A 25,933-nucleotide genomic window follows, 5' to 3' on the forward strand; every position below is an offset into this window, starting at 1 on the left:
CCACAAACTGACAGCTGGCACCTGTGTTACACAATGCATGCGTGTGTTCAGCATTCTGGCAGTTACATTGGTTGTTAATGTATGAAGCAACATTTCACATTTGCATTGGCTTGTCTCGCACCTGTGATCTTGAAATGTTAATCATTTAGATATGTTACCTAGAAAAATGTATTCCTGAAATTTCATTACCCCAAATTAATTATTTTTGAGTGACACTGCAAACATTTGAGTGCAATAACTTTTATTTTATCGTTTTACAATCCAAATTTTGGCCTTACACAATTTTCAAGCAAAAAAAGTTATTTAAGTGTCAAGGACTTGTATTTCATAGTAGTCTGATGTCTTTTGACATTTAAATAATTTTTCTTCTTGAAAATAGCCTAAGGCCAAATCTGGATTGTACAACAGTGGTTCATGGAAAGAGGAAGCTGGCTGGTAGAATTTTGCACAGAGCGTAACTTAATCGTAGCTAACACTTAGTTTAAGAACCATGGAAGAAGGTTGTATATGTGGAAGAGGACTGGAGACACCGGTAGGTTTCAGATAGATTATATAATGGTAAGACAGAGATTTAGGAGCCAGGTTTTAAATTGTAAGACATTTCCAGAGGCAGATGTGGATCCTGACCACAATTTATTGGTTATGAACTGTAGACTAAAACTCAAGAAACTGGAAGACATTATGAACTTAAGGAGATGGGACCTGGATAAACTGAAAGAACCGGAGTTGATAGAAAGTTTCAGAGAGCGCATTAGAGAACATTTGACAAGAACAGGGGAAAGAGATACAGTAGAAGAAGAATAGGTAGTTTTGAGAGATAAAATAGTAAAGGCAGCAGTGGATCAAGTAGGTCAAAAGACTAGGACTAGTAGAAATTCTTGGGTATCAGAAGAGATATTGCTTTTAATCGATGAAAGGAGCAAATATAAAAATGCAGTAAATGAAGCAGGCGAAAAGGAATACAAACGTCTCAATAATGAGATTGACAGGAAGTGGAAAATGCCTAAGCAAGGATGGCTACCGGACAAATGTAAGGAGGTAGAGCCATGTATCACTAGGGGTAAGATAGATACTGCTTACAGAAAGATTATGGAAATGGTAGAGGACGTAGATGAAGATGAGATGGGAGATACGACACTGCGTGAAGAATTTGACAGAGCACTGAAAGACCTAACTCAAAAAAGGCCCCTGGAGTGGACAACATACCATTAGAGCTACTGATAGCCTTGGGAGAGCCAGCCGTGACAAAACTCTACCATCTGGTGAGCAAGATGTAAGAGAAAGGCAAAATACCCTCAGACTTCAAGAAGAATATAATAATTCCAATCCCAAAGAAAGCAGGTGTCGACAGGTGTGAAAATTACCGAACTATCAGTTTAATAAGTCATGGCTGCAAAATACTAACATGAGCTCTTTACAGACAAATGGAAAAAATGGTAAAGTTGATCTGGAGGAAGATCAGTTTGGATTCTGTAGAAATGTTGGAACATGTGAGGCAATACTGACCCTCCGACTTACCTTAGAAATTATGAGAGTCGTTCAAAAATTAAAGAGACTAATTGGTCTGGGGGAAAAAACTGTTAGTAGGGCAAGTTTGGTACTTTTAGGGCTTTAAGTTGGCACCATTGGGATGAGCCCTGATCAGCTGGTACATCAACATTGTTTTGTTTATAACCCCAAAAATACATTTCAAGATGACAAGCCCACTTGAAACATTCACATTAGTTGAACAACGTTCTGTTATTGGTTTTTTACTTGCTGAAGGTGAGAAACCAGTGAATATATACTGTAGGATGTCTAAAGTTTATGGTGAAGATTGTATGAATCGTGCAAAGTTTTACGAGTGGGTAGAGCAGTTCAAAAATGGTCGCAACTCGGTGACTGATGAACAACATTCTGGCCCACAAGTTGCAGTTTCAACTCCCTCACTTGAAAGTCAAACTGATGACATTATTCATGCCAACCCTATGTGACTGAGGAAATTATAGTTGATATGGTTCAAGTTATTACTGGTACAGTTCCTAACATTATCTGTAACAAGCTGAAGTACTGCGAAAGATGTAGAACATAGGTCCCAAAGGAGTTGACATGCCTACGCAAGGAAACAAGGTTGAGAGTGTGCGCAGAGCAAAAGAAATGTTATGAAAGAGAAGGTGAGCATCTCCTCAATGAAATTTTAACTTGAGATGAAACTTGGGTTCATTATTATGAGCCAGAATAAAAAAGAAAGCATGGAGTAGAAGCACACCAACTCACCTGTCAAAACGCAAGTATCAGCAGGAAAAGTCATGCTGATGGTGTTTTGGTATGCTTAAGGTCCAGTTTTTTGTCTTGAAGAGCAGAATACAAGGAACAGCCAATACTACTCACATTTGTTTTTAAACAAGGTGAAGCCAGCCATGAGAGAGAGAGATGACGTGAATCTCAGAGGAGAGGTGTGACTCTCCAGCAAGACAATGCATGCCCTCATATTGCTCAACTAACCAGTGAAACCATCAACTAAATGGGCTGGGAAGTACTGCCTCATTCCTGATTTAACACTTAGTGATTTTAAGTTGTTTCGTGCACTCAAGGGGGCATTATGTGGGAAGAGTTTCCAGGATAACGAGGATGTGAAAAGGTTTGTGGGAAATTGGTTCAAACATCAAGGTAAAGAGTTTTTTGCAGCTGGAACAAAAAAAGGTTGTAGCCCATTGGAACACGTGAATAATGTTCAAGGGGATTACGTTGAAAAGTAGAAAGTGTATTATTTAATAAAAATATAAGATTTTGTCCACACCAATTTGTCTCTTTAATTATTGAATGACCCTGGTAGATTTCTAGTATTTGTAGACTTAGAGAAAGCTTTTGACAATGTTGACTGGAGTACTCTCTTTAAAATTCTGAGGGTGGCAGGGGTAAAATACAGGGAGCGAGAGGCTATTTACAATTTGTACAGAAACCAGAAGGTAGTTACAAGAGTACAGGGGGATGAAAGAGAAGCAGTGCTTGAGAAGGGAGTGAGAAAAGGTTGTAGCCTATCCCTGATGTTATTCAATCTGTATATTGACCAAGCATTAAAGGAAACAAAAGAAAAATTTGGAGTAGGAATTAAAATCCCTGGAGAAGAAATAAAAACTTTGTGGTTTGCTGATGACATTGTATTCTGTCAGAGACAGCAAAGGGCTTAGAAGAGCAGTTAAATGGAATGAACAGTGCCTTGAAAGGAGGATATAAGATGTACATCAACAAAAGATAAACAAGGATAATGGACTGTAGTCAAATCAGGTAATGCTGAGGGAATTAGATTAGGAAATGAGACACTTAAAGTAGTAGACGAGCTTTGCTATTTGGGGTTGTTGTTTTTTTGGGGAAGGAGACCAGACAGCGAGGTCATCGGTCTCATCGGATTATGGAGGGATGGGGAAGGAAGACAGCCGTGCCCTTTCAGAGGAACCATCCCGGCATTTGCCTGGAGTGATTTAGGGAAATCACGGAAAACCTAAATCAGGATGGCCGGACGCGGGATTGAACCGTCATCCTCCCGAATGCGAGTCCAGTGTCTAACCACTGCGCCACCTCGCTCGGTCTTTGCTATTTGGGGAGCAAAATAACTGATGATGGTTGAAGTAGAGAGGATATAAAATGCCGACTGGCTATGGCAAAGAAAGCATTTCTGAAGAAGAGAAGTTTGTTAACATCGTATATAGACTTAAGTGTCCGGAAGTCTTTTCTGAAAGTATTTGTATGGAGTATAGCCTTGTATGGAAGTGAAACATGGATGATAAATAGTTTAGACAAGAAGAGAATAGAAGCTTTTGAAATGTGGTGCTACAGAAGAATGCTGAAGATTATATGGGTAGATCATATAACTAATGACGGAGGTACTCAATAGGATTGGGAGAAGATGAAATTGTATTACAACCTTACTAAAAGAAGGGACCGGTTGGTAGGACATTTTCTGAGGTGTCAAGGGATCACCAATTTAGTATTGAGGGAATCGTGGAGGGTAAAAAATGTAGACATAGACCAAGAGATGAATACACTAAGGAGATTCAAAAGGATGTAGGTTGCAGTAGTTACTCGGAGATGAAGAAGCTTACACAGGACAGAGTAGCATGGAGAGCTGCATCAAACCAGTCTCTGGACTTAAAACCACCACCACCACCACCACCACCACCACCACCACAACAACAACAATAAAATAAAAGTTATTACAGTCAAACGGTGGTAGCATAATTCAAAAAATTTACAATGACTGTTGCTCCAGCCAAAATAAATAATAATTTTTTTTTTCTGTCAGTACATATGGTGTTACAAAGGAGTACTGAAGATTAGACATATCCAAACTCTGCAAATCACTTTGAAAAACATGGCAGAGGGCACTACATATTATGCCATTTATTAGGGCTGCTTGCTGTTCCAGTTACATATGGAGTGCGGAAGAATGACTATATACACACCTCTGTGTGTGCTGTAATTAAGTTAGTCTTCTCTTCACTATCCTTAGAGGAGCAATACATAGGTGGTTGTAGATATTCCTACATTCTTCATTTAAAGTTGGTTCTTAAAACTTTATTAGTATGGGAAAGTTTTGTATCAATCTTTAGGTATCTGCCAGTTCAGTTTCTTCAGCATCCCAGTGACACTCCCTCATGGATCAAAAGAATCTATGATCATTCGAGCTGCTCTTCTCTGTATACATTCAAAATCCCATGTTAGTCTTATTCATTACAGATCCAAAATATTTGTGCATTATTCTAGGAAGAGTCACACAATTTATTGTAAGCAATCTTTGTTGCAAACTGATTGCATTTCCCTAGTATTTTACCAATGAACCAAAGTCTGCCACCATCTATACCTACAACCGAGCCTACACCATAGCCCCATTTAATAGCACTACAAATTGTTACACCCACATATTTGTATGAATTGACTGATTCCAATTGTGACTTGTTGATATTGTTGTCATAGGAACTGTGGTTTTTTTTATTTTGCAAACTGCACAATTTTACATTTTTGAACAAATAAATCAGGAGGTACTTAACCAAATTTGGGAAAAAAACAGATTTTTGATGCAATTTCACAAAAAGGAGGGATTGGTTGTAGGACATCCTGAGCCAACAAGGAATCATCAATTTCATAGTAAAGATAAGTCTAGAGGGTAATAATTATAGAAGGATAACAAGGCTCAAGAACAGTAAGCAAGTTGATAAGGATGTAGGTTATAGTAGTTTGCCCCTTTGTCCACACATGGTTCGACTATGGCAGCATAGTGTATGGATCAGCTAGGCTTTCTCATTTAAAGATGTTGAATGCTTCCATCATGCAGGAATTAGGCTGGTCACAGGTGCCTAGAACCAGTCTAATTCCTAGCCTCTGTGCAGAGCCTGGTGAGCCACTTCTTAGCATTTGGTGAGAACTTCTCATGATGAGCCATCTCCGACTGTCATGTTGTCGGTGTTTGAGCTGAACATCGCATACAGTGCAGGTTTAGTGGTCACAGGACTGCTAAGGTCTTTTCAGTTCATGTGAAGATTCTTTGGTGTAACGGACATACCAGTTCTCAAGTGGGGAATGGCACAGATCCCCTCCCTGAGTGATTGACAGGCCCAATATCATAAAGGCAGAAAGTGACAGCATTGCAGCTCAACTCTGTAAAATAATGAACCAATCATTTGATGAGGGCTGCTTTCCAGACAGACTGAAATATGCCGAAGTCTGTCCAATCTACAAAAAGGGAAAACAAGATGATTTAGTAAATTTCCACCCAGTGTCTATACTCCCAGTTTTCTCTAAAATAGTTGAACGAATAGTATGTTATCAATTAGAAAAGTACAGTAAGGAAGGTAATATTATTCTCAATAACCAATATGGGTTTAGGAAGGGACCAAACACTTTACAAGCTGTAAATGAACTAATCTCCAAAGTAAGTAAATGCCTTGACAACAAACAAAGTGTATCTGGTATTTTTTGTGACCTCTCAAAGGCGTTTGACACAGTAAACCATAAGCTACTGCTCCAAAAATTGGGTACCTATGGCTTCCATGGAAAATCTGTAAGATGGTTTCCATCTTATCTCAAAAACAGATACCAAAGGGTGGTGATACATCAAAAGGGAGAGAAAACTTGCCCTAGCTGGAAAGAAATGCAAGCAGGCATGCCCCAGGGCTCGATATTAGGACCACTTCTGTTCTTATATTACATAAATGACATGCCTAGCAAAGTAAATACAGATACAATACTTTACGCAGATGACTCAACTGCTGTAGTCTGCTGCAAAAACACTGACGAATTAGTAAGGACCACGAAACAAACTCTACAAGAACTTGAACAATGGATAAAAGATAATGCTATGAAATTAAATCTTGAAAAAAACCCAAATCATACACTTCTGGACCAAACTAACTACTGAATGTCTATCACAAATAGAATATTCAGATAAAGAACTGACCACAGTTGATTCTGTAAAATTTCTTGGGATAACTTTAAATAAAAAGTTGCAATGGACCGACCATGTGGACAGTTTACTGAAGAGATTAAATAGTTAAGTTTATGCAATGAGGGTACTACACAAAGTAACGGATTTAACAATGAAGAAAACTGTATACTACTCGTATTTCATAACACTTAAAAGAAATGGAATAATATTTTGGGATGCTGAAAAGACAAACCTCCTTCGAATCTTAAAAAAAAAAAAATCTGAGCAATGACAGAAACCAATAGTAGACATTCATGCAAACCACTATTCAAAAGCCTGGACTTCATGACAATCCCTTCCATCTTCATATGTGAAATACTTCTCTTTGAACAGAAAAACTCACATCTGTTTGAAAGAAATACATTCACACATGCCTATGAAACTAGACATAAATTGAAATTAGAAATCCTTGGGTAACAGAAGAAATATTGAATTTAATTGATGAAAGGAGAAAATATAAAAATGCAGTAAATGTAGAAGGCAAAAAGGAATACAAACGTCTCAGAAATGAGATCGACAGGAAGTGCAAAATGGCTAAGCAGGGATGGCTAGAGGACAAATGCAAGGATGTAGAGGCTTATCTCACTAGGGGTCAGATAGATACTGCGTACAGGAAAATTAAAAAGACCTTTGGAGAAAAGAGGACCACTTGTATGAATATCAAGAGCTCAGATCGAAACCCAGTTCTAAGCAAAGAAGCGAAAGCAGAAAGGTGGAAGGAGTATATAGAGGGTCTATACAAGGGCGATGTACTTGAGGACAATATTTTGGAAATGAAAGAGGATGTAGATGAAGATGATATGGGAGATATGATACTGCGTGAAGAGTTCGACGGAGCACTGAAAGACCTGAGTCGAAACAAGGCCCCAGGAGTAGACAACATTCCATTAGAACTACTGACAGCCTTGGGAGAGCCAGTCTTGACAAAACTCTACCATCTGCTGAACAAGATGTATGTGACAGGCGAAGTACCCTCAGACTTCAAGAAGAATATAATAATTCCAATCCCAAAGAAAGCAGGTGTTGACAGATGTGAAAATTACCGAACTATCAGTTTAATAAGTCATGGCTGCAAAATACTAACACAAATTCTTTACAGACAAATGGAAAAACTAGTAGAAGCCGACCTCGGGGAAGATCAGTTTGGATTCCTTAGAAATATCGGAACACATGAGGCAATACTGACCCTACGACTTATCTTAGAAGCTAGATTAAGGAAAGGCAAACCTACGTTTCTAGCATTTGTAGACTTAGAGAAAGCTTTTGACAATGTTGACTGGAATACTCTCTTTCAAATTCTGAAGGTGGCAGGGGTAAAATACAGGGAGCGAAAAGCTATTTACAATTTGTACAGAAACCAGATGGCAGTTATAAGAGTCGAGGGACATGAAAGGGAAGCAGTGGTTGGGAAGGGAGTGAGACAGGGTTGTAGCCTCTCCCCGATGCTATTCAATCTGTATATTGAGCAAGCAGTGAAGGAAACAAGAGAAAAATTCAGAGTAGGTATTAAAATCCATGGAGAAGAAATAAAAACTTTGAGGTTTGCCGATGACACTGTAATTCTGTCAGAGACAGCAAAGGACTTGGAAGAGCAGTTGAACAGAATGGATAGTGTCTTGAAAGGAGGATATAAGATGAACATCAACAAAAGCAAAATGAGGATAATGGAATGTAGTCGAACTAAGTCGGGTGATGCTGAGGGAATTAGATTAGGAAATGAGACACTTAAAGTAGTAAATGAGTTTTGCTATTTGGGGAGCAAAATAACTGATGATGGTCTAAGCAGAGAGGATATAAAATGTAGACTGGCAGTGGCAAGGAAAGCGTTTCTGAAGAAGAGAAATTTGTTAACATCGTATATAGACTTAAGTGTCAGGAAGTCGTTTCTGAAAGTATTTGTATGGAGTGTAGCCATGTACGGAAGTGAAACATGGACGATAAATATTTTGGACAAGAAGAGAATAGAATCTTTCGAAATGTGGTGCTACAGAAGAATGCTGAAGATTAGATGGGTAGATCACATAACTAATGAGGAAGTGTTGAATTAGGATTGGGGAGAAGATAAGTTTGTGACACAACTTGACTAGAAGAAGGGATAGGTTGGTAGGACATGTTCTGAGGCATCAAGGGATCACCAGTTTAGTGTTGGAGGGAAGTGTGGAGGGTAAAAATCGTAGAGGGAGACCAAGAGACAAATACACTAAGCAGATTCAGAAGGATGTATGTTGCAGTAGGTACTGGGAGATGAAGAAGCTTGCACAGGATAGAGTAGCATGGAGAGCTGCATCAAACCAGTCTCAGGACTGAAGACCACAACAACAACAACAACAACAACATAAAATACTGTAACAACTTAGGTTAAAGACTGATGAGTCACCAATGTTCTCAGTCGAATGATTGTATAAAAACATGTTGTGTGTCAATAAAGTATCTTATCTTATATTATCTTAACTTTGGCATGGCAGAGTAGAACAAGCTCTCCATTCTGTATTTAGTTTTAGAATGAGATTTTAATGACATTTTGTAGTATCCAGAGCACATGGTGGTTTTTACTGATGGATGAAGCAAACGAACAATGTTGGGTGTTCTCTTATCTTCCCACATGTTGCCATTAAACTCCGCCGGCCAAGCAACTTTTAATGTACTATGCAGAGCTGTGGATGGTCAAGAACGCACTGGGGCATATGAGACTTCTTGGTAGAGGGAAGTTTCTTGCCTGCACTGACTCTCGTCAAGCTCTGCAGGCTATTCAGCCAATTTTCATAGCAGATAGGACAGTTCAAACTGTCTGTGACACTATCCACATCCTGCACATGCAGAAGAAACAGGTGGCCTTCTACTGGGTCCCTGGACTCATGGGTATTGAAGGGGGATGGTGAAGCCGACAGAGTAATGAAAACAGAGTGCTGGGAAAATACAACACTTCAAGTCACTTACAGGCTGTCGTGTCATGGGTGAGTGTTTGCTTAGTGGGAAAGGCAGTGACTGGAAGTGGATAACAAAAAGCTGCTGTTGGTCAAACCAACTGTTCAGCCATGGGACACTTCTTTTGAACTAATCTAGGGACAAAGTGATCCTCACTTAATTTCGCACTGCCCACTGCTTTTTGATGCATGCATATCTCTTGCTGCAAGAAGATCCACCGGAATGCAGTGTTTACTACATCATACTCACAGTACACCTTGTTTTAACATCCTATGTGTTGTATACAGATAGGAGGGAAGCCTTTGGTCTACCGAGGGACTTACCCTCCATTTTAGGTGATGACAGATTAGTGGCAGGACAATTGTTGACACCTTGTGTGGCATCAGGACTCCTGCCAAGTTTAAATGCACAGAGAGTTTAATGTGTATTTAGTGGCTACCTCATTCTTTTATTCCCATGAACAGTTAGCTTTCTTACTGACTCCCACTGTTTTATTAATTCTTTTAACTTGTGACAGCATTATGACTAGGTCTACTGGAACTTCCATGTGCCATTTCTATTGCTGTTGGTATCATTATATGATCTTTGCTTCTTGTTTTAGCAAAAATACTCCTTGTTCACCAGTACTGCGATCTTGTGCAAGGGCACTGATGGCCAGGATGTTTAGCACCCAGCAATTTTAAATTCATCCATCCATACATTTACATACATTCTGTGTGAGCATCATTGTTGCTTGTCAACATTGCTCAAAGGAGGTGCTGTATGCTTATTACTGAGTCTGGTATATAAATGAAAATAATCAGTTTTTGGAAATATAATATTACTGAATGGATAAAAAATATACCCACTAAGTTATGTCAAGAGAAAGCACATAGAAAAGTTATGGAAACGTACAAGCCAGTGGCTCCATCTTGTTCTTCAACACTTCCACCGGAAGGAGGAGCCACTGGCTATGAATGTTTGCACATTTCAATAATTTTTTTGTGTATTTTCACCTGCTGCTGCTTGGTGAGTAAATTTTTTAACTGTTCGATTGTAGTATATTACTTGAATTCGTTACAGCTGCAAATTAAAGGGACAAAATCTTAAAACAAAGTAAAAATAAAGGTAGTTGTAACAAGGTTGATATGAACAGAAAGAAGGCTTTTTTTATTGTATGTATTTGAGTGTGGTTTGCTCTGTTGGACCTAGTGGTAATGTGCTTCTTATGAGCAGCTGCCGTAACCACTTTGGCCATCCAGACATGGTACCTTATTGACTCAAATTTCCAAGTTACTGCTTGGTCCAGCACAAATTTTCAACTTTTGCCATTGCATTACCACAATCCCTAGCCACTCATCCTTTCCCTTTCCTTCTCTTTCCCCTTCCTACATTTCATGTTTACAGTTTGGTATTGTGTGACAAATTTTAGTTAGCAATAGTAAATATTCTGTTCGAAAATACAAAAGAAGAGGTTACTTGTCAAAGAGACTGGGAAGACAGTAAAATACCAGTTAATTACGTCTTTGTTAAACAGAGATTTAAAAACAATCTACATGATGATAAGTATTAATGGTATTGATCAGGTTATAAATGTAATTACAGTGAAGAGTACAGTAAACTTAATGAAAATATAAGCCCTAATAAAGGCAAATGAGTGAAGGGTTTAGAGGCAGTTATCAGTTTGAAGCTTCTTTTAAACATGAATTTGAAACTGGTAGAGACTGAAGTTACAATGCTTAGCAATAGACTGCAAGGAAACCTAGTGGATGATGAATGGCTAATCTTTTGAGTGATGAAATTAGAGACAACAAATAAAGTGTAGCTATAAGAAACAGCAATAAAGGAGTAGTTGCACTCAGTAGTGGTAAGAGGGTGCCTGATTCTGCAACTGTATGTTCAGTTAAAAAGTGGCTCCAGTTGCTAATAAGAACTATATTAAGACCACATGACAGTTTTAGGCCTTTTCAGGTGTGCCTGAAAGTTATGCTGTAGAGAAGCATCATCAAACAACATAACTTTCAGATACACTTGAAAATTGTCTAATATAATAGCCAATACTGATCGGATGTGCTTAGTGAAATTTTTACTACAACTGAAGCAGCTTTTCATTAATTATCGATGAAATTATTTTTACCAGTTAGTAAGACTTTATGTTTAATAATTTTTAAAATGTTGTTGTTGTTGTTGTGGTCCTCAGTCCAAAGACTGGTTTGATGCAACTCTTCATGCTAGTCTATCCTGTGCTAGCCTCTTTTGAATTGAATTGAATTTTATTTGATCCTGTAAGATTACATTGTGTACAGTAAATGTACGTGTAATATAGGACATGTCAAAGTATTAACATTCTTCATCACTTATTTTTCTACACCTTTAGCTTACATTTTTACATCACTGATAAAGAGTAACAATATATACAAATTTAATGGCATAAGTATTCTGCAACACTGTAAAACTCTTTTTCAATGAGATAGTCTTTAAGTTTCTTTGGAAAGTCATTGTGAAGTACACTATCTTGCAGGTTTTTGGGCAGACTTCTTAGTAGTCTGATACCAGAGTACTGGGATCCTTTTTCTAGCATTGCCAGTCGGTGGGGTATGCTCCGTACTTCATTCGTCTTTCTTGTATTGTGGGTGTGTACACTAGCATTTGTAATCCAGTCCTCACTACCTTTTGTGATGTACATTATTGTTTTGTATATACAACGATGAAAAAGTTAAGATACCTAAATTCTTGAAACAGTTTCTGCATGTTTCAGAGGTCTTTCTTCCTAAAATGGTCCTAATTGCTTCTTTTTGTAATGTGAACACTCGTTTTGTCTCTTGTTTGTTTGAGTTTCCCCACACAGTCACTCCATACTGTAAGTATGGTTCGAAAAGTCCATGATACACTGTACACAGAAGGTTATTGTCTGAATACTGTGATAGCTGCATCATTAAGAATATGACAGAGCTCAGTTTCTTACAGACATTATTAATATTTTTTCCCATTTCAGTTCATTATCCACAAGACTACCTAAGAATCTAGCAGATTCTACTTCTTCCAGCCATGTTCCATCAACCTCTAAATCCATGTCTACAGCCTTTTCCTTGTTTTTAAACACTGCATGCATAGTCTTTTTTAGATTTATAACCAGTTCATTTTCCAACACCCATTGAGCTGTGACATTAGCAGATATGTATGCTCTTCTCTCAAGCTGTTCCATATTTTGGTCACTATTTAGTATTGTCATCTTCATATCCGAGTAGCTACTACATCCGTCTGAATCTGATTATTGTATTCATCTCTTGGTCTCCCTCTATGATTTTTACCCCCACATTCCCCTCTAGTACTTAACTTGTGATCCCTTGATGACTCAGAATGTGTCTTATCAGCCGATCCCTTCTTCTAGTCAGGTTGTACCACAATTTTTTCTTCTCTCCAATTCTATTCAATACCCCCTCATTAATTACATGATCTACCCACGTAATCTTCAGCATTCTTCTGTAGCACCACATTTCAAAAGCTTCTATTCTCTTCTTGTCTAAACTTTTTATCATCCATGTTTCACTTCCATACATGGCTACACTCCATACAAATACTTTCATAAAAGACTTCCTGACACTTAAATCTATTCTCGATGTTAACAAATTTCTCTTCTTCAGAAACACTTTTCTTGCCATTGCTAGTCTACATTTTATATCCTTCCTACTTTGACTATCATCAGTTACTTAGTTCCCCAAATAGCAAAACTCATCTACAACTTTAAGTGCCTCATTTTCTAATCTAATTCCCTCAGCATTACCTGATTTATTTTGACTAGATTCCATTATCCTCATTTTGCTTTTGTTGATGTTCATCATATATCTCTTTTCAAGTCACTGTCCATTCCGTTCAACTACTCTTCCAGGTCCTTTGATGTCTCTGACGGAATTACAGTCGCATCGACAAACCTCAAAGTTATCATTTCTTCTCCCTGGAGTTTAATACCTAGTCCAAATTTTTCTTTTGTTTCCTTTACTGCTTGCTTCCTTCTTAGCCACTGCTTCCCTTTCATGCCCATTAATTCTTATAACTGCCATCTGAATTCTTTACAAATTGTAAATAGCCTTTTGCTCCTTGTATTTTATCCCTGCTACCTTTAGAATTTCAAAGAGAGTATTCCAGTCAACATTGTCAAAATATTTCTATAAGTCTATATAAACACAGATTTTTCTTGCCTTAAGCTATCTTCTGTGAGAAGTCATAGGGTCAGTATTGCTTCATGTGTTCCTACATTTCTCCGGAATCCTAACAGATGTTTGTCAACATCGGCTTTTACCAGTTTTTCCATTCTTCTGTAAAGGATTTGTGTTTGTATTTTGCAGCCATGATTTATCAAACTGATAGTTCAGTAAATTTCACACCTGTTAGCACCTGGTTTCTTTGGAATTGGAATTATTATATTCTTCTTGAAGTCTGAGTGTATTATGCCTGTCTCACATGTTTTGCTCACCAGATGGAAGAGTTTTGTCATGGCTGGCTCTCCCAAGTGTATCAGTAGCTCTAACGCAATGTTGTCTACTCCCAGGACCTTGTTTTGACTTAAGTCTTTCAGTGCATTGTCAAATTCTTCTCACAGTATCGTATCTCCCATTTCTTCTTCATCTATGTCCTCTTCCATTTCCTTAACATTACGCTGAAGTACTTTGCCCTTGCTTAGACCCTCTATATACTGCTTCCACCTTTGTGCTTTCCATTCTTTGCTTGGGACTGATTTTCCATCCAAGCATCTCTACAGGTGATTCGTTCTCTTTTCTACAAAGGTCTCATTAATTTTCCTGTAGGCAGCATCTATCTTACCCCTAGTGTTATATGCTTCTACATTCTTACATTTGTCCTCTAGCCATTCCCGCTTAGCCGTTTTGCGCTTCCCGTTGATCTCATTTTTAGGTTACATAGCCTTTTGCCTACTTCATTTATTGCATTTTTATGTTTTCTAATTTCATCAATTAAATTCAATATCTCTTGTGTTACACAAGGATTTCTACTCGCCCTCATCTTTCTACCTACTTGATCCTCTGCTGCCCTCACTATTTCACCTCTCAAAGCTACCCATTTTTCTTCTACTGTATTCCTTTCTCCTGTTCTTGTCAATCATTCACTAATGCTTCCTCTGAAACTCCCTACAACCTCTGATTCTTTCAGTTTATCAAGGTCCCATCTCCTGGAATCACGCCTTTTTGCAGTTTTTTCAGTTTTAATCCGCAGTTCATAATGAGTAAATTGTGGTTGGAGGAAATGTCTTATAAATTTTAAAAGAAGGCAAATTAATTGTATGAAAACTGAAGTTTTATCGTTTTTATTGATGTAGAGAGAAACTGTTTCCTGAACCAGTCATTCGGAATATGGTGTACCAGGTCCTCCAAGGACTTGCTTTTATGCATAGGCATGGATTTTTTCACCGTGACATGAAACCAGAAAATTTGCTTTGCATGGGACCTGAACTGATTAAAATAGCTGATTTTGGTTTAGCCAGAGAAATAAGGTCTCGTCCACCTTACACAGACTATGTATCAACTAGATGGTAAGTTTCTTTCCATCATATTAAACAAGTTTAGTTCTTTGCTTGTAATTTGTTGACTGTTTCATTCAATAGTATGAATAAGTTGAAGTGATTATTTTAAATCTGATTAGTTCATATTGTTTACAGCAACTCTCTGTTGGTGACATTATTAAATAATTTTTCTACAATGCAATTTGTGGCATACCTTACAGGTACCGTGCACCAGAGGTCTTGCTGCATTCCACAAACTATAGCAGTCCAATTGACATTTGGGCTGTTGGCTGCATTATGGCTGAACTATATACGTTTCGCCCATTATTTCCAGGAAACAGTGAAATTGATGAAATATTTAGAATTTGTTCCATCCTTGGCACTCCAGATAAGGTACAAAGTTACAGTATTGAAAGTGCTGCTGTTGGTTATAGAACTGCTCTATTGGTTCCACTTAAATTTTGAAAATGGTGGATATTAAGTAGGACATTTTTACTGAAGGTTTGAAAAAGGGTGGGGAGGTTTGACAACGTGTAGACTATCCTAGAATGTTCACAAAAGATATTTGAGGAGACTCAGTGAGAGATGTGCAAGAACAGTTACAGAGAGTCCATGGCATTAAGACTATTACAATTTGTTCAGTGTAATCAAGTTATTTGTTTGAAATGTGTATCACTGTTGTTTGGGACTTATGATGAGATATGGATTCTTGCAGGAGATTTAGAAACATGTTAGAACTTTAATTTATGTTACTGGCTCATTCCATACCGTAGTGAGAGATCACAATTATGAACCATCGAACCTGCAAGTAATTAAACTGACTGAGTTTTTTAGGACAGCCTGGTTCACTGAAGTATTACAGTATTTACATCTCCCCACTTTCACTGAAATAGACCATTATTAAACAATGGAAACTCCAGGTTGGAATATCAACAATATTAGGAAAAGAATACCCTATTTACGCAAATCTAGTGCCCACTTTTTTTACCATGTGAAATACTAAAAATTGGGGTGCACATAAGATTTGATGGTGCATTAGATTTGAGTACAAACTTGAATTGTTCACCGTTATTTCTTACCCCTTGTGATCTGGAGTAGTAAAACATTTATTTAACTCTAGAGAAAATATAGGTATGGTATCTGTGAATTATAGAGAGAAGATGTAAATTGGGTAAGAAGTTATCAAGTTAAAAGAGCTGGTAATTCCCCCCCCCCCCTCCCCCCACCCCCTCCCTGAAATTTAGGTACTGTACGATACATTACACATTACAGTGCATTGTTGTACTTCTTAACCTCATTTCATTATTGTTGGCCTACTACAGTACTTCATATTGTGTTTTCATTATGCATTACGTAGTCACGAAATGGAAGGCAAGTAGAGAAGAATATTGTATGAAGCTACTTTCAAGTGTAAAGTAATTTAAAGTAATTCTTTATGCTGAAAAACATGCTAACAGAAGGACAGAAAGAGAGTTCAATGTAGCTGAGATTAATGTTCACTTATGTAAGAAACAGAAATTGAGATTATTTGCAACTACCACTACTAGAAAGAAATTCACTGGACCTCACAAAGGAAGACATCCTGACATTGAAGTAAATGTTTCGGAATTTGTCTGAGAAAGGAGGAAGAATGGGCAACATATGACCAGTGACACCATAATAAAAAAAGCAGAAGAAGTGGCTGCAGCTCTTAGTATTCCGAAGCAAGATTTTAAGGTTAGCCGGGGATGGGTTGATTGCTTTATGAAACAAGTGGGCTTATCTCTGTGATGCTGTACAGTATGCCAAAAGCTTCCACATGATTTTGAGAAGAAACTTCAAGAATTTCAGCAGTATGTTATCACACTCCGGAAATTTTTTGATGGGCCAAATAGGCAACACTGATGAGACTCCAGTTTGGGTTGATATGCCATGTAATTACACGATTGATGAGAAGGGTACAAAAGAAGTTACCATCAAAACATCTGGGTGTGAAAAACTGTGCATAACAGTAATGCTGGCAATCACAGCTGATGGGAAAAAACTTCCCCCTTGTTTAATCTTCAAGCAAAAAACAAGCCCCAAGACTCCAAAAGTTGTTCCCTAATGACGTCAGTCTTCGGAATCAAGAGAGGGGATAGATGACTGAAACTTTGATTCTTGACTGGCTCTGAAACGTGTAGGAACTCCATCTTGGTGGGCTTTTCAAGCAACCATCAATGATTTGTCTTGATGCATTTTGTGGTCATCTCACTGACAATGTAAAAAAGAAGATCCACAGCTTACCCAGTGATCTTGTTATTATTCGGAATGACTTCTGTATTACAACCCCTGGATGTCAGTATTAATAAACCTTTCAAAGGTTACATTCAGGAACAGTACGAAAAAATGTTTTTGTGAGCCAAATCAAAACTGACACTGTCAGGAAAAATTAAACGTGCTGCACCCTACATTATTGCATACTGGGTTTTAGCTGCCTGAAAACGCATCGAAGCACCAATGATCGTAAAATCATTCAAGAAATGCTGTATTTCAAATACTCTGGATGGCAGTGAAGATAATGTGCTCAGGAACAACACCGAGGATGGTGGTGAAGGGGGAAATGGATTTATTTCTAAAGTAGACCCTTCGGAGGATTCCAGTAATGATGACATTAGTGAATAATGATGAGTAACGCCTGTAATTTACAGTATGTTTCTTTGTATGTCATGTAGGTAATCAAGTTAGGCATTCTTTTTAATAATGAAAATTTCACTTATTACCGTAATAAGTAATTTAAAAATAAATTATTATTGCTTTTTATATTTCATGTATACATTCACTATTGTTTGAAATAAAGTTAGCATTGTAAAATAAATTTCAACAATACAAAAATACCTTACCAGCGATGTGCCAAAATTCCTTTTTTTTATTAATTTAATTTTTAAAATTGGGGTGTGCATTACATTTGATGGCGCATTAGATTTGCGTAAATATAGTAGATTGCTACTCACCATAAAGGTCATACATTGAGTAGCAGACAGGCACAACAAAAAGACTGTTATGCATTACAGCTTTTGGCCAAAGCCTTCTTCAGCAAAGAAAACACACACACACACACACACACACACACACACAAGCAAGTACATCTCAAGCACACATGACTGCTTCCAACAGTAGCTCTGACCGATGATGCTAGTGGAAGGGGTCACTTGTGCGTGAGTTGTGCTTGCTTGTGTGAATGTGTGAGTGTGTGTCTGTGTTTGTGTGTGTGTGTGTGTGTTTTCTTTGCTGAAGAACTGCCAGGACATGGAGGTATTGTAACAAAAAAAGTTGCAGGCTGTGCCTCATCTTATAACACTGTTCAATAAATGCTTGCTTCAAATATGTGTTAGGTAATGATAATAAAGATATGACTCAGTTATGATCCCAAAGCCATTAAATCATAGCAATCCATAAGTTTTGAGTGTTCTTTTGGGAAGATGAAACTAATGTGTACTAGACTTCAGACCATGGAGACATCCATGATTTTAATAAATACCAGTTTTTAGTATGGTAAGAGAAGACCATAGATAGGTGATGAAATAAATTATATACTGACCATTGAAAATGCAATACAGGTAAAATACACTGTTGGGATAGCATCAACATAGCTGAAACATTTGACATCTTATAGTGTCCTGTTCTGTATGCTTGTTAAGGAAGCTGAATGTCTCAAAATGGCTATACAGTGGTTTTCTATATTACTATTAACAATGGAAAACTCCTCGTCAAAAAAAATTTGGAAACAGTGAATGGTCAAAGCACATGAAGTGCAATATAGAGGAGCCTGAAACAGCAACTTTGTTGTGGTCAAGTGGTTACAGTTCTGGACTGCCATATGGGTGCCCCCTGTTCAAACCTCCCTCAAACCTCCCTTGTGCTACTTCTTCTTCTTTTTTGTATTAAAATTTGTGTCTGTTGTGGTGTAATGTCTAAGTGCAACAGTTAGGTGTAATGACAGTAGATTCTGCATGACTACTCTATTAGCAGCCGAAAGGAAGTGGCTTTCAAATGGGAATCGCAAATGTTTGATTGCAAGGTGACAAGTCAACCAAATCCTTCACTGAAAAACAACATCTGGTATGTCATACACAGCATTAGTGACAGAACGTGTGTCCCATTTAGGTGTTCGTATGAATGTGAATGTGATCACTCTCAAGGAAATGATGGAAACATAATACGTTTGTCACATAAGCTGTAGCAAATGAACGAGACAGTTTCACAATCACACAGTTTATCTGTGCTCTGTCAAACCATATATTTTTAACATTTTTGAAGTTGCATTCCATTTTGAAGTTTGGATTCTTGAATTCCTTTGTTGTAACATAGTCCACATCCATCTGTTTGTTGTTTTTATTTCTGTGAGATGTCTGTGTGGTGTCTAGTGCCACGCAAAAAACTTGCAGTGAAAAATCATCCAGATCAAAATGTAAGTGTGTAACATGTGAAGTCCATCCTGACAAAGCAAAACTAGTTGAAACTATTAATTCGTTGCAAGAAATTGTGTGCAGATCCTTGGCAGAAAACAAAGTGTTAGCTGATAGACTCAAATGTCTTGAAAATGATCATAGAAAACTAAAAACCGCTGAGCAGGGTGTAAGTGAATTCGACAGAAATAAAGTGTACACACTGACCGAAGATTCTGTCGCCATTTCTAGTTTTCCAACACATTCTGGGTGTACCGGTAATGCTAACCATAGCACAATCATTTTGTCGTCTTTAGTAATAAATTCTCCTGCCGTGCTCCAAAAAATGGTAGGCCTATCTACAAAAGATCAAATCGTGCACCATCTGAAAGAAAAGTCTATTATTAAACCTCACCAGCCAAAACCATCACTCGTAAACAGAAGCAAGGTAAATTCAACATTCAAGACGACAGTTAATTTAACTAACACCACAAATGCAGCAAGAAGAATAAACGAATGTTTAATGGGCGTTAGTCATCTTAGAGGCCTTGCACACGAAATAAAAAGCGTAAACAGTGAAGTAAATGCTTCAGGTTTTATTAAACCTGGCGCTCGTCTTGACCAAGTGCTTTCAACTGTAAACAATACCTCTCGAAAGACAATGAAGGAAGACTTCATGTAATATGTGGTGGTGCAAATGACGTCGCACAAAACGATGGTTTGCATGCTGTTAATGCCCTAAAATCTGCTCTAAACCACCTAAATGACTCAAACGTCATTGTTCTCGATATTCCATGCAGGTATGACTTGCCTCAATTCTCGTGTGTAAATAGGGCAGTAGCATATACAAACAGTCAATATGCAGAAATTTGCAACTGTTACGCAAATGTACAAATGGTTAATGTGCAACATTTTAGTAGAGATCTTTACACCACTCATGGCCTTCACCTCAATCGGCGTGGAAAAAGTCACTTAGCGTCCATTATTTGTGAAATTGTCGTAAATGCTAGGAACAACGTATACTCAAAACACACACATTCGAAGAATGAGTGCTCCACAACACAAGAAGACTGCAGGAATGGGTGTAGACAGACAACATTGGACAAATGGCTGCTGAAAACACCAGGTAAAGCTGATTCTTCCGAGGCTCCCAGTACACGGAAACAGACCAACTTGAATAAATGGATAGTGAAAAATACCAAACTCACTCTGTCAACCGATATTTCTTTTTTAGGGATAAATGTATAAGTGGTTCTGGTAGGGTGACACGTCATCAAGCGTTCAACAATCCAAACTCACTTTCAAATTAATTCAGCAGAACTTTGAAAGTCTTGGCAATAAGCACAATGAGTTGGATACCATTGCAGCAATTGATAACCCTGGTGTTTTAGTTATAAGTGAACACTGGTACACAGATGAGCTAATTAGTGTATGTAAGCCACTTTCCATGATCTTTTGCTCTGTCTTCAGTAGAAAAGAGAAACTTGGTGGTGGGGTAGCTATCTTTGCAGCCAGTGGTAGTAATTATAGTGTAATAGGTATAAGTGCTTTCAGCATTGAGGGTGTAATAGAAATAGCAGCAATTAATTATAAGTGGGGGAAAGAGAACATAATTATTATAGGCCTATACAGACCTCCATCTGGTAGCCTAGATAGTTTCTTTGATGTTCTTAATGACCTGCTTGTTGACATTGACAGTAAACACTGCAATAAAAGTGGCTGGGTTAACATAATACTAACTGGAGATATAAACATTGACTTGCTGTCCAATAACTCTGTATCTAAAAAACTAATGCTAATACTAGCTCAATTTAACTTAACATTTCTGATAAATGAGCCCACTAGAGAGATCAATAGTGTAAAATCGTGCATTGACAACATTATAACTAACATGTCCTACTTTACATGCAGGGCATCAGTTCTGAAGCTTGTCATTTCTGACCACCACGCAGTACAGGTATTGATAGAAGCTGAAAATCTTCATGTCAATAGAAAAGAGAAACAATATGTGACAAAAAGAATCCCCAATGACGACAATGTTAAATTTTTCAATAGTTTGCTAAAAAGCTTACAATGGGGTGAAAAAAACAGCATTACTTTCAGTGAGTTTTCATCAGATTTTTATTATTGCTTCAATGTCTCATGTCCAGAAATGACCTTTACAGTAAATGACTGCAAAAAGATATAAAAAAATAACTGGATAAATCATGAAGTAAAAACAGCAAGAGAGAATCTTAGACTTTTCCAATATGTAATGATAAATAATAACAATAATAATAGACTAAAGGTAGAATTTAAGAACTATCAGGATTACTATAAAGATCTTCTGCTAGAAACTAAAAGTAAATATGTAGCCACAATGTTAAGAAACTCTACTAACACAGGTTTAGCTGTTTGGAAAGTAATAAATAGCTTTAGGGATTGTAAGGACAGATCAACAAGTGATTTTACTATAAACCGTAAAGGGCATATCGTGAAATGTCAATGTCAGATTGCAAATGTTTTTAATGAGTACTTTCCTTCTGTTGGAAAATCTGTCAATGACCATTTTAAGAATCTTCAGCATAGATATAGGGGCATTCCAATCAAACAAAACATATACTTGGCCCCAACCATCATCCCACTGCACAGTGGACCCAAAATGGAGCAACTATGGGTGATCACTCCACCAAGGTACTCCTTCTGAACATCCACCTTTTTATATCAACTGTGTGGAACATCATCCTCCGCATTTGCCAGTTTGCCCATTTTCAAGAAAGAACAGCAGTTGTAGGAGTACAAGTCTATTGACTGCCTCTCGTATGCTGAGGCACGAAAGAAATATGAATGCCTACATCCTGTGGATATGATGGTGATTAGCGATGCTAACATCACAACCATCACCCCCTTCCCCCACCTCTACCTTCCCCAAACCAGATCTCACACCACCCTCCTCTCCTGTGGTTCCCATAGTTTCTACTTCCCAGACTCAGCTGCAGAAGTGTTATCTTTCTTCGGTGTCTACTGGTGACAGGGCTTCCTCTCAGGATCCCTCTCCATGGCAACCCACAGACCACAGACCTGATGCCAAACAATGGCTGTCTGTTTTTCATATGACCTGATGCTTAATGTGGATGGCCCATTGACCAAACCTTGCCATCAAAGGTTACTAAGGAAAAGAATAAGAATGAGGACAAGGCTCATCTGGTGCTTTCATAGGTGTCACACAGTTAGATTCTGAGCTGATATTTGAACACCTTGTTTCCTTTTCTTCTGCAGTTTGCATTGCTCTCAAAGAAACATACTTTACTGATGACCATTCTCCAATGCTCCATGGTTATCGTGTATTCTGTCAGAACCATCCTGGTCCTGAGAGGGCATTGGGAGGGTTCTGTACTTTGGTTCATACAGATATCATCAATGAATGAATTCCTCATTGTAACTCATTGGAGGCAATAGTGGTGGGGGTGCAAACAACATTAGCAATTATGACTTGCAACATTTACCTGCCACCAGACAGGCCATTTGTTTATGTTGAATTGATTACACTAATCCAAAAACTGTCCCCCCCCCCCCTTTTCCTCTTTTCGTTTGCTTTGTTACAGCATCGCACACCACCCTCTGTGAGGGAGTACCACTTCATCTGATAGGGGCCTTGTAATTGACCAGCTTCACATAGACCATGATCTGTGTCTCCTCAATGATGGTTCTGCTACCTACTTCAGTGCCACCCATGCCACCTTTTCAGCTACAAATCTGAAGATATTTTCCCTAATCTTGTGGCTTCACTATGTTGGTCACTAAACGATGACCTTTGTGACAGTGACCATCTTCCAGTGATCCTTTCATTTCCTTGCCACTGCCAGACAGACCAACTACTTCTTTGGGGACTTCACAGAACCAACTGGCCTTTGTATGCTGCTGCTTTTACATTTGCGGCCTCCCTGTCAGACTGTATTCATGAGGTTGTGCAATATGTCTCAGATGCAATCATCCACACCAGTTTAACTACTATTCCTCTTTCTACAGGTGAATCCCCCACCCCACGGCTGGTGCTGTGGTGGACCAAAGACATTGCAGTAACATTTTAGGAATGATGACGAGCCCTGCAACAATCCAAACATCATCCTTCACAGGCTAACATTATCACTTTCTAAGCCACTTCAGGCTAAGTCTTACTGTCCAATCAAACACAGTAAGAAGGAATGCTGGGAGCACTTATGTCTCCTTCCTGAGGATTTATTCCTCTTCATCTCAGATGTCAGCCAAACTCCATGGTCTTATGGGCCACCATTGATCAACATGTCTTCCGGGTCTTATCCTACAGGTTGGCCTTTGCACCAATTGACCCACTTTGCAACAGCATCAGCATCCTCTTCATATCCGGCTACCTTTCTACTACAGGAGTTACAAGCTGGAGATGTCCCCTTATGTTTCAGTCTCCACCTAGCTGAATCCAATAATGAACCCTTCATTGACTGGTAACTACTTTAGGCTCTTCCCTCGGACCACAACACAGGCCCAGGCCCTTATTGAATCCAAAGTCAGATGATCCAACACCTGAATATTCTGAAAACAGCAGCATTCTTGAGGGTCTTCAAATGTATTTGGCTCCAAGGTTCCTTCCTCTTTCAGCGGTGAGATAGCATAGTTGTCCCATTCCTTAAGCCTGGCAAGAACCCAACATCTCTTGACTGTTACTGGCTGCTTAGCCTGACTGACGTACTCTGTAAACTGGTTGAAAGGACGGTTGCCACAGATTATGCTGGGGTCATGAATCTCGAGGTCTTTTGTACCCTTAGCACTGTGGTTTCTGGAAGGGTCAATCCACAACTGATCTGCTGGAAGCAGCAATCCAAAAGGCTTTTTCAGAACACCAACGCTTTATCACAACTTTTTTGACCTGCATAAGATGTACACCACCATTTGATGTCATTACATTTTACTTATCTTCCACGACTACTGTTTTCGAGGCCTGCTACTGATTTTTATTCGTTAGTTTTTATGCCATCTGTTTGCAGGCTTAGTTGGCACTTCACTCAGCTCTCCATGGGTCCAAGATAGCAGCATCCCACAGGGCTGTGTGTTGAGTTCCACTATTAAACTCATCACCATCAATGGGCTAGCGACTCTGTTGAGCTGCTGGCACTCCAGTGTTGCATGTTGACAATTTCTGCATACGATACAGCTCCCACTCGATAGCCTCTGCTGAATGCCAGCTCCAAAGTGCCATCCACAGGCCTATGGCTGACTCTTTCCCATGGTTTTTAATTTTTTCCAACAAAAATGTCATACCATAGTCCATCCTGCCCAAAACTCTAGGTACCCAACAGCTGGACATAGCAGCACAGCACTTTGTCTTGGACCTCCTTTTTGATAAAAAGCTGACTTGGCTGCCCCATACTTGTCACCTGAAGACTAGCTGCACCCAGAAGCTTAACACACGCTGCTTCCTCGCCCACATATCTTGGGGTGCAGATTTTGCTACTCTTATCTGTATTTTCTGGGCCATGGTTTCATCCTGGCTGGACTATGGTTGCCATGTTTATGGCATGGTGGATCCTTCAGCTTTGAAACTGTTAGACCCAGTCCACCATCATGGCGTGTGTCTGCCCACTGGTGCCTTCCAGCTAGTCCCAAAGACAGTCTCCTTGCCAAAGCAGGGATCTTCCAACTTAGGATTCAGTGATACCTTCGTGTCCTGTGCAATTACTACTCAACAGCTCACTGATCATTCCATGTATTCCATTCTCTTAGCATATGTGGGGTGTTGTCCTCCGGATACCCGACCCTCAGATGGGATTGCCAGTTGGAATGTGCCTTGCTTCCCTCTGCCAAATCTCCATCTCCCCTGCTTGGTATGTGCTGAGCATGTTTTTTTGCACAGTCTCCCTTGGATGGTGCCCAGGTCATATGACTGATCTCCTCCAAGTTCCTGATGTCTTAGTTGCCTCCGTAACATTTTGGCATCTGTTATGTTCAGTTCTTCAAGAGTTCCAGGGTGCTACCGTCTTTTACACTGATGCCACTAAAACTGCACATCAGATGGGACTAAAACTGTGGATCAGATAGGATATGCTTTTATGTCTTCTGCTAGTATGGAATGCTATTCACTGCTGGGAGCATGTAATATGTTTATGACAAAGCTGACAGCCATTAACAGAGCCCTCCATTTTATTAAACAGACCTTCCTTGTTCATGTTTTAATATGTACTGACTTAATGAGCTGCCTCCAGGCTACTGACCAATGCTATACTTGCTGCCCAACATTCAGGACCTTCTCACTGACCTTTGTTGTGCTGCCTGCTCAGTTCATCTTTCTCTGGGCCCTAAGTCATGTGAGTATCTTGCGGAATGAATTGGCTGACCGTCTGGCGAGAGGAGCACTTATTTGCTTCCCATTTGCTTTTCTGATCCCATGTGTGGATTTGCAGGTGAACGTGAGATCTCTGCTTGCACAAAAATGGAATTACATGTGGCTCACTACTGCCCCATCTAACAAACTCTGCACAATCGAGGAGACTACTGCAACGTAGCACTGTTCCTCCTCTTTCTGCCGGAAATCGAGAGTCCTATGTCATCTCTACATTGGTTACACCAGATAAACCCGTGCTTTTATTTTGTGTAACGAGCCACCTCCACATTGTGGTCGTGGAGTGGTACAGACAG

At 38.9% G+C, this 25,933-nt stretch overlaps 1 protein-coding gene across 7 annotated transcripts in view; it reads left to right on the forward strand.

Moving 5' to 3' along the window:
• Nucleotides 1–25,933, forward strand: part of LOC126174784 (serine/threonine-protein kinase dyf-5) — a 255,876-nt gene that overhangs the window by 83,659 nt on the left and 146,284 nt on the right. For all 7 annotated transcript variants that reach the window (XM_049921145.1, XM_049921148.1, XM_049921149.1 and 4 more), the window contains 2 exons: nucleotides 14,697–14,909; nucleotides 15,101–15,272. In XM_049921145.1, coding sequence (XP_049777102.1) covers nucleotides 14,697–14,909; nucleotides 15,101–15,272 — 385 coding nt within the window. The remainder of the gene's footprint in view (nucleotides 1–14,696; nucleotides 14,910–15,100; nucleotides 15,273–25,933) is intronic.

The sequence above is a fragment of the Schistocerca cancellata genome, chromosome 3 (genome assembly GCF_023864275.1).
Source record: "Schistocerca cancellata isolate TAMUIC-IGC-003103 chromosome 3, iqSchCanc2.1, whole genome shotgun sequence".
NCBI classification, from domain to species: domain Eukaryota; kingdom Metazoa; phylum Arthropoda; class Insecta; order Orthoptera; family Acrididae; genus Schistocerca; species Schistocerca cancellata.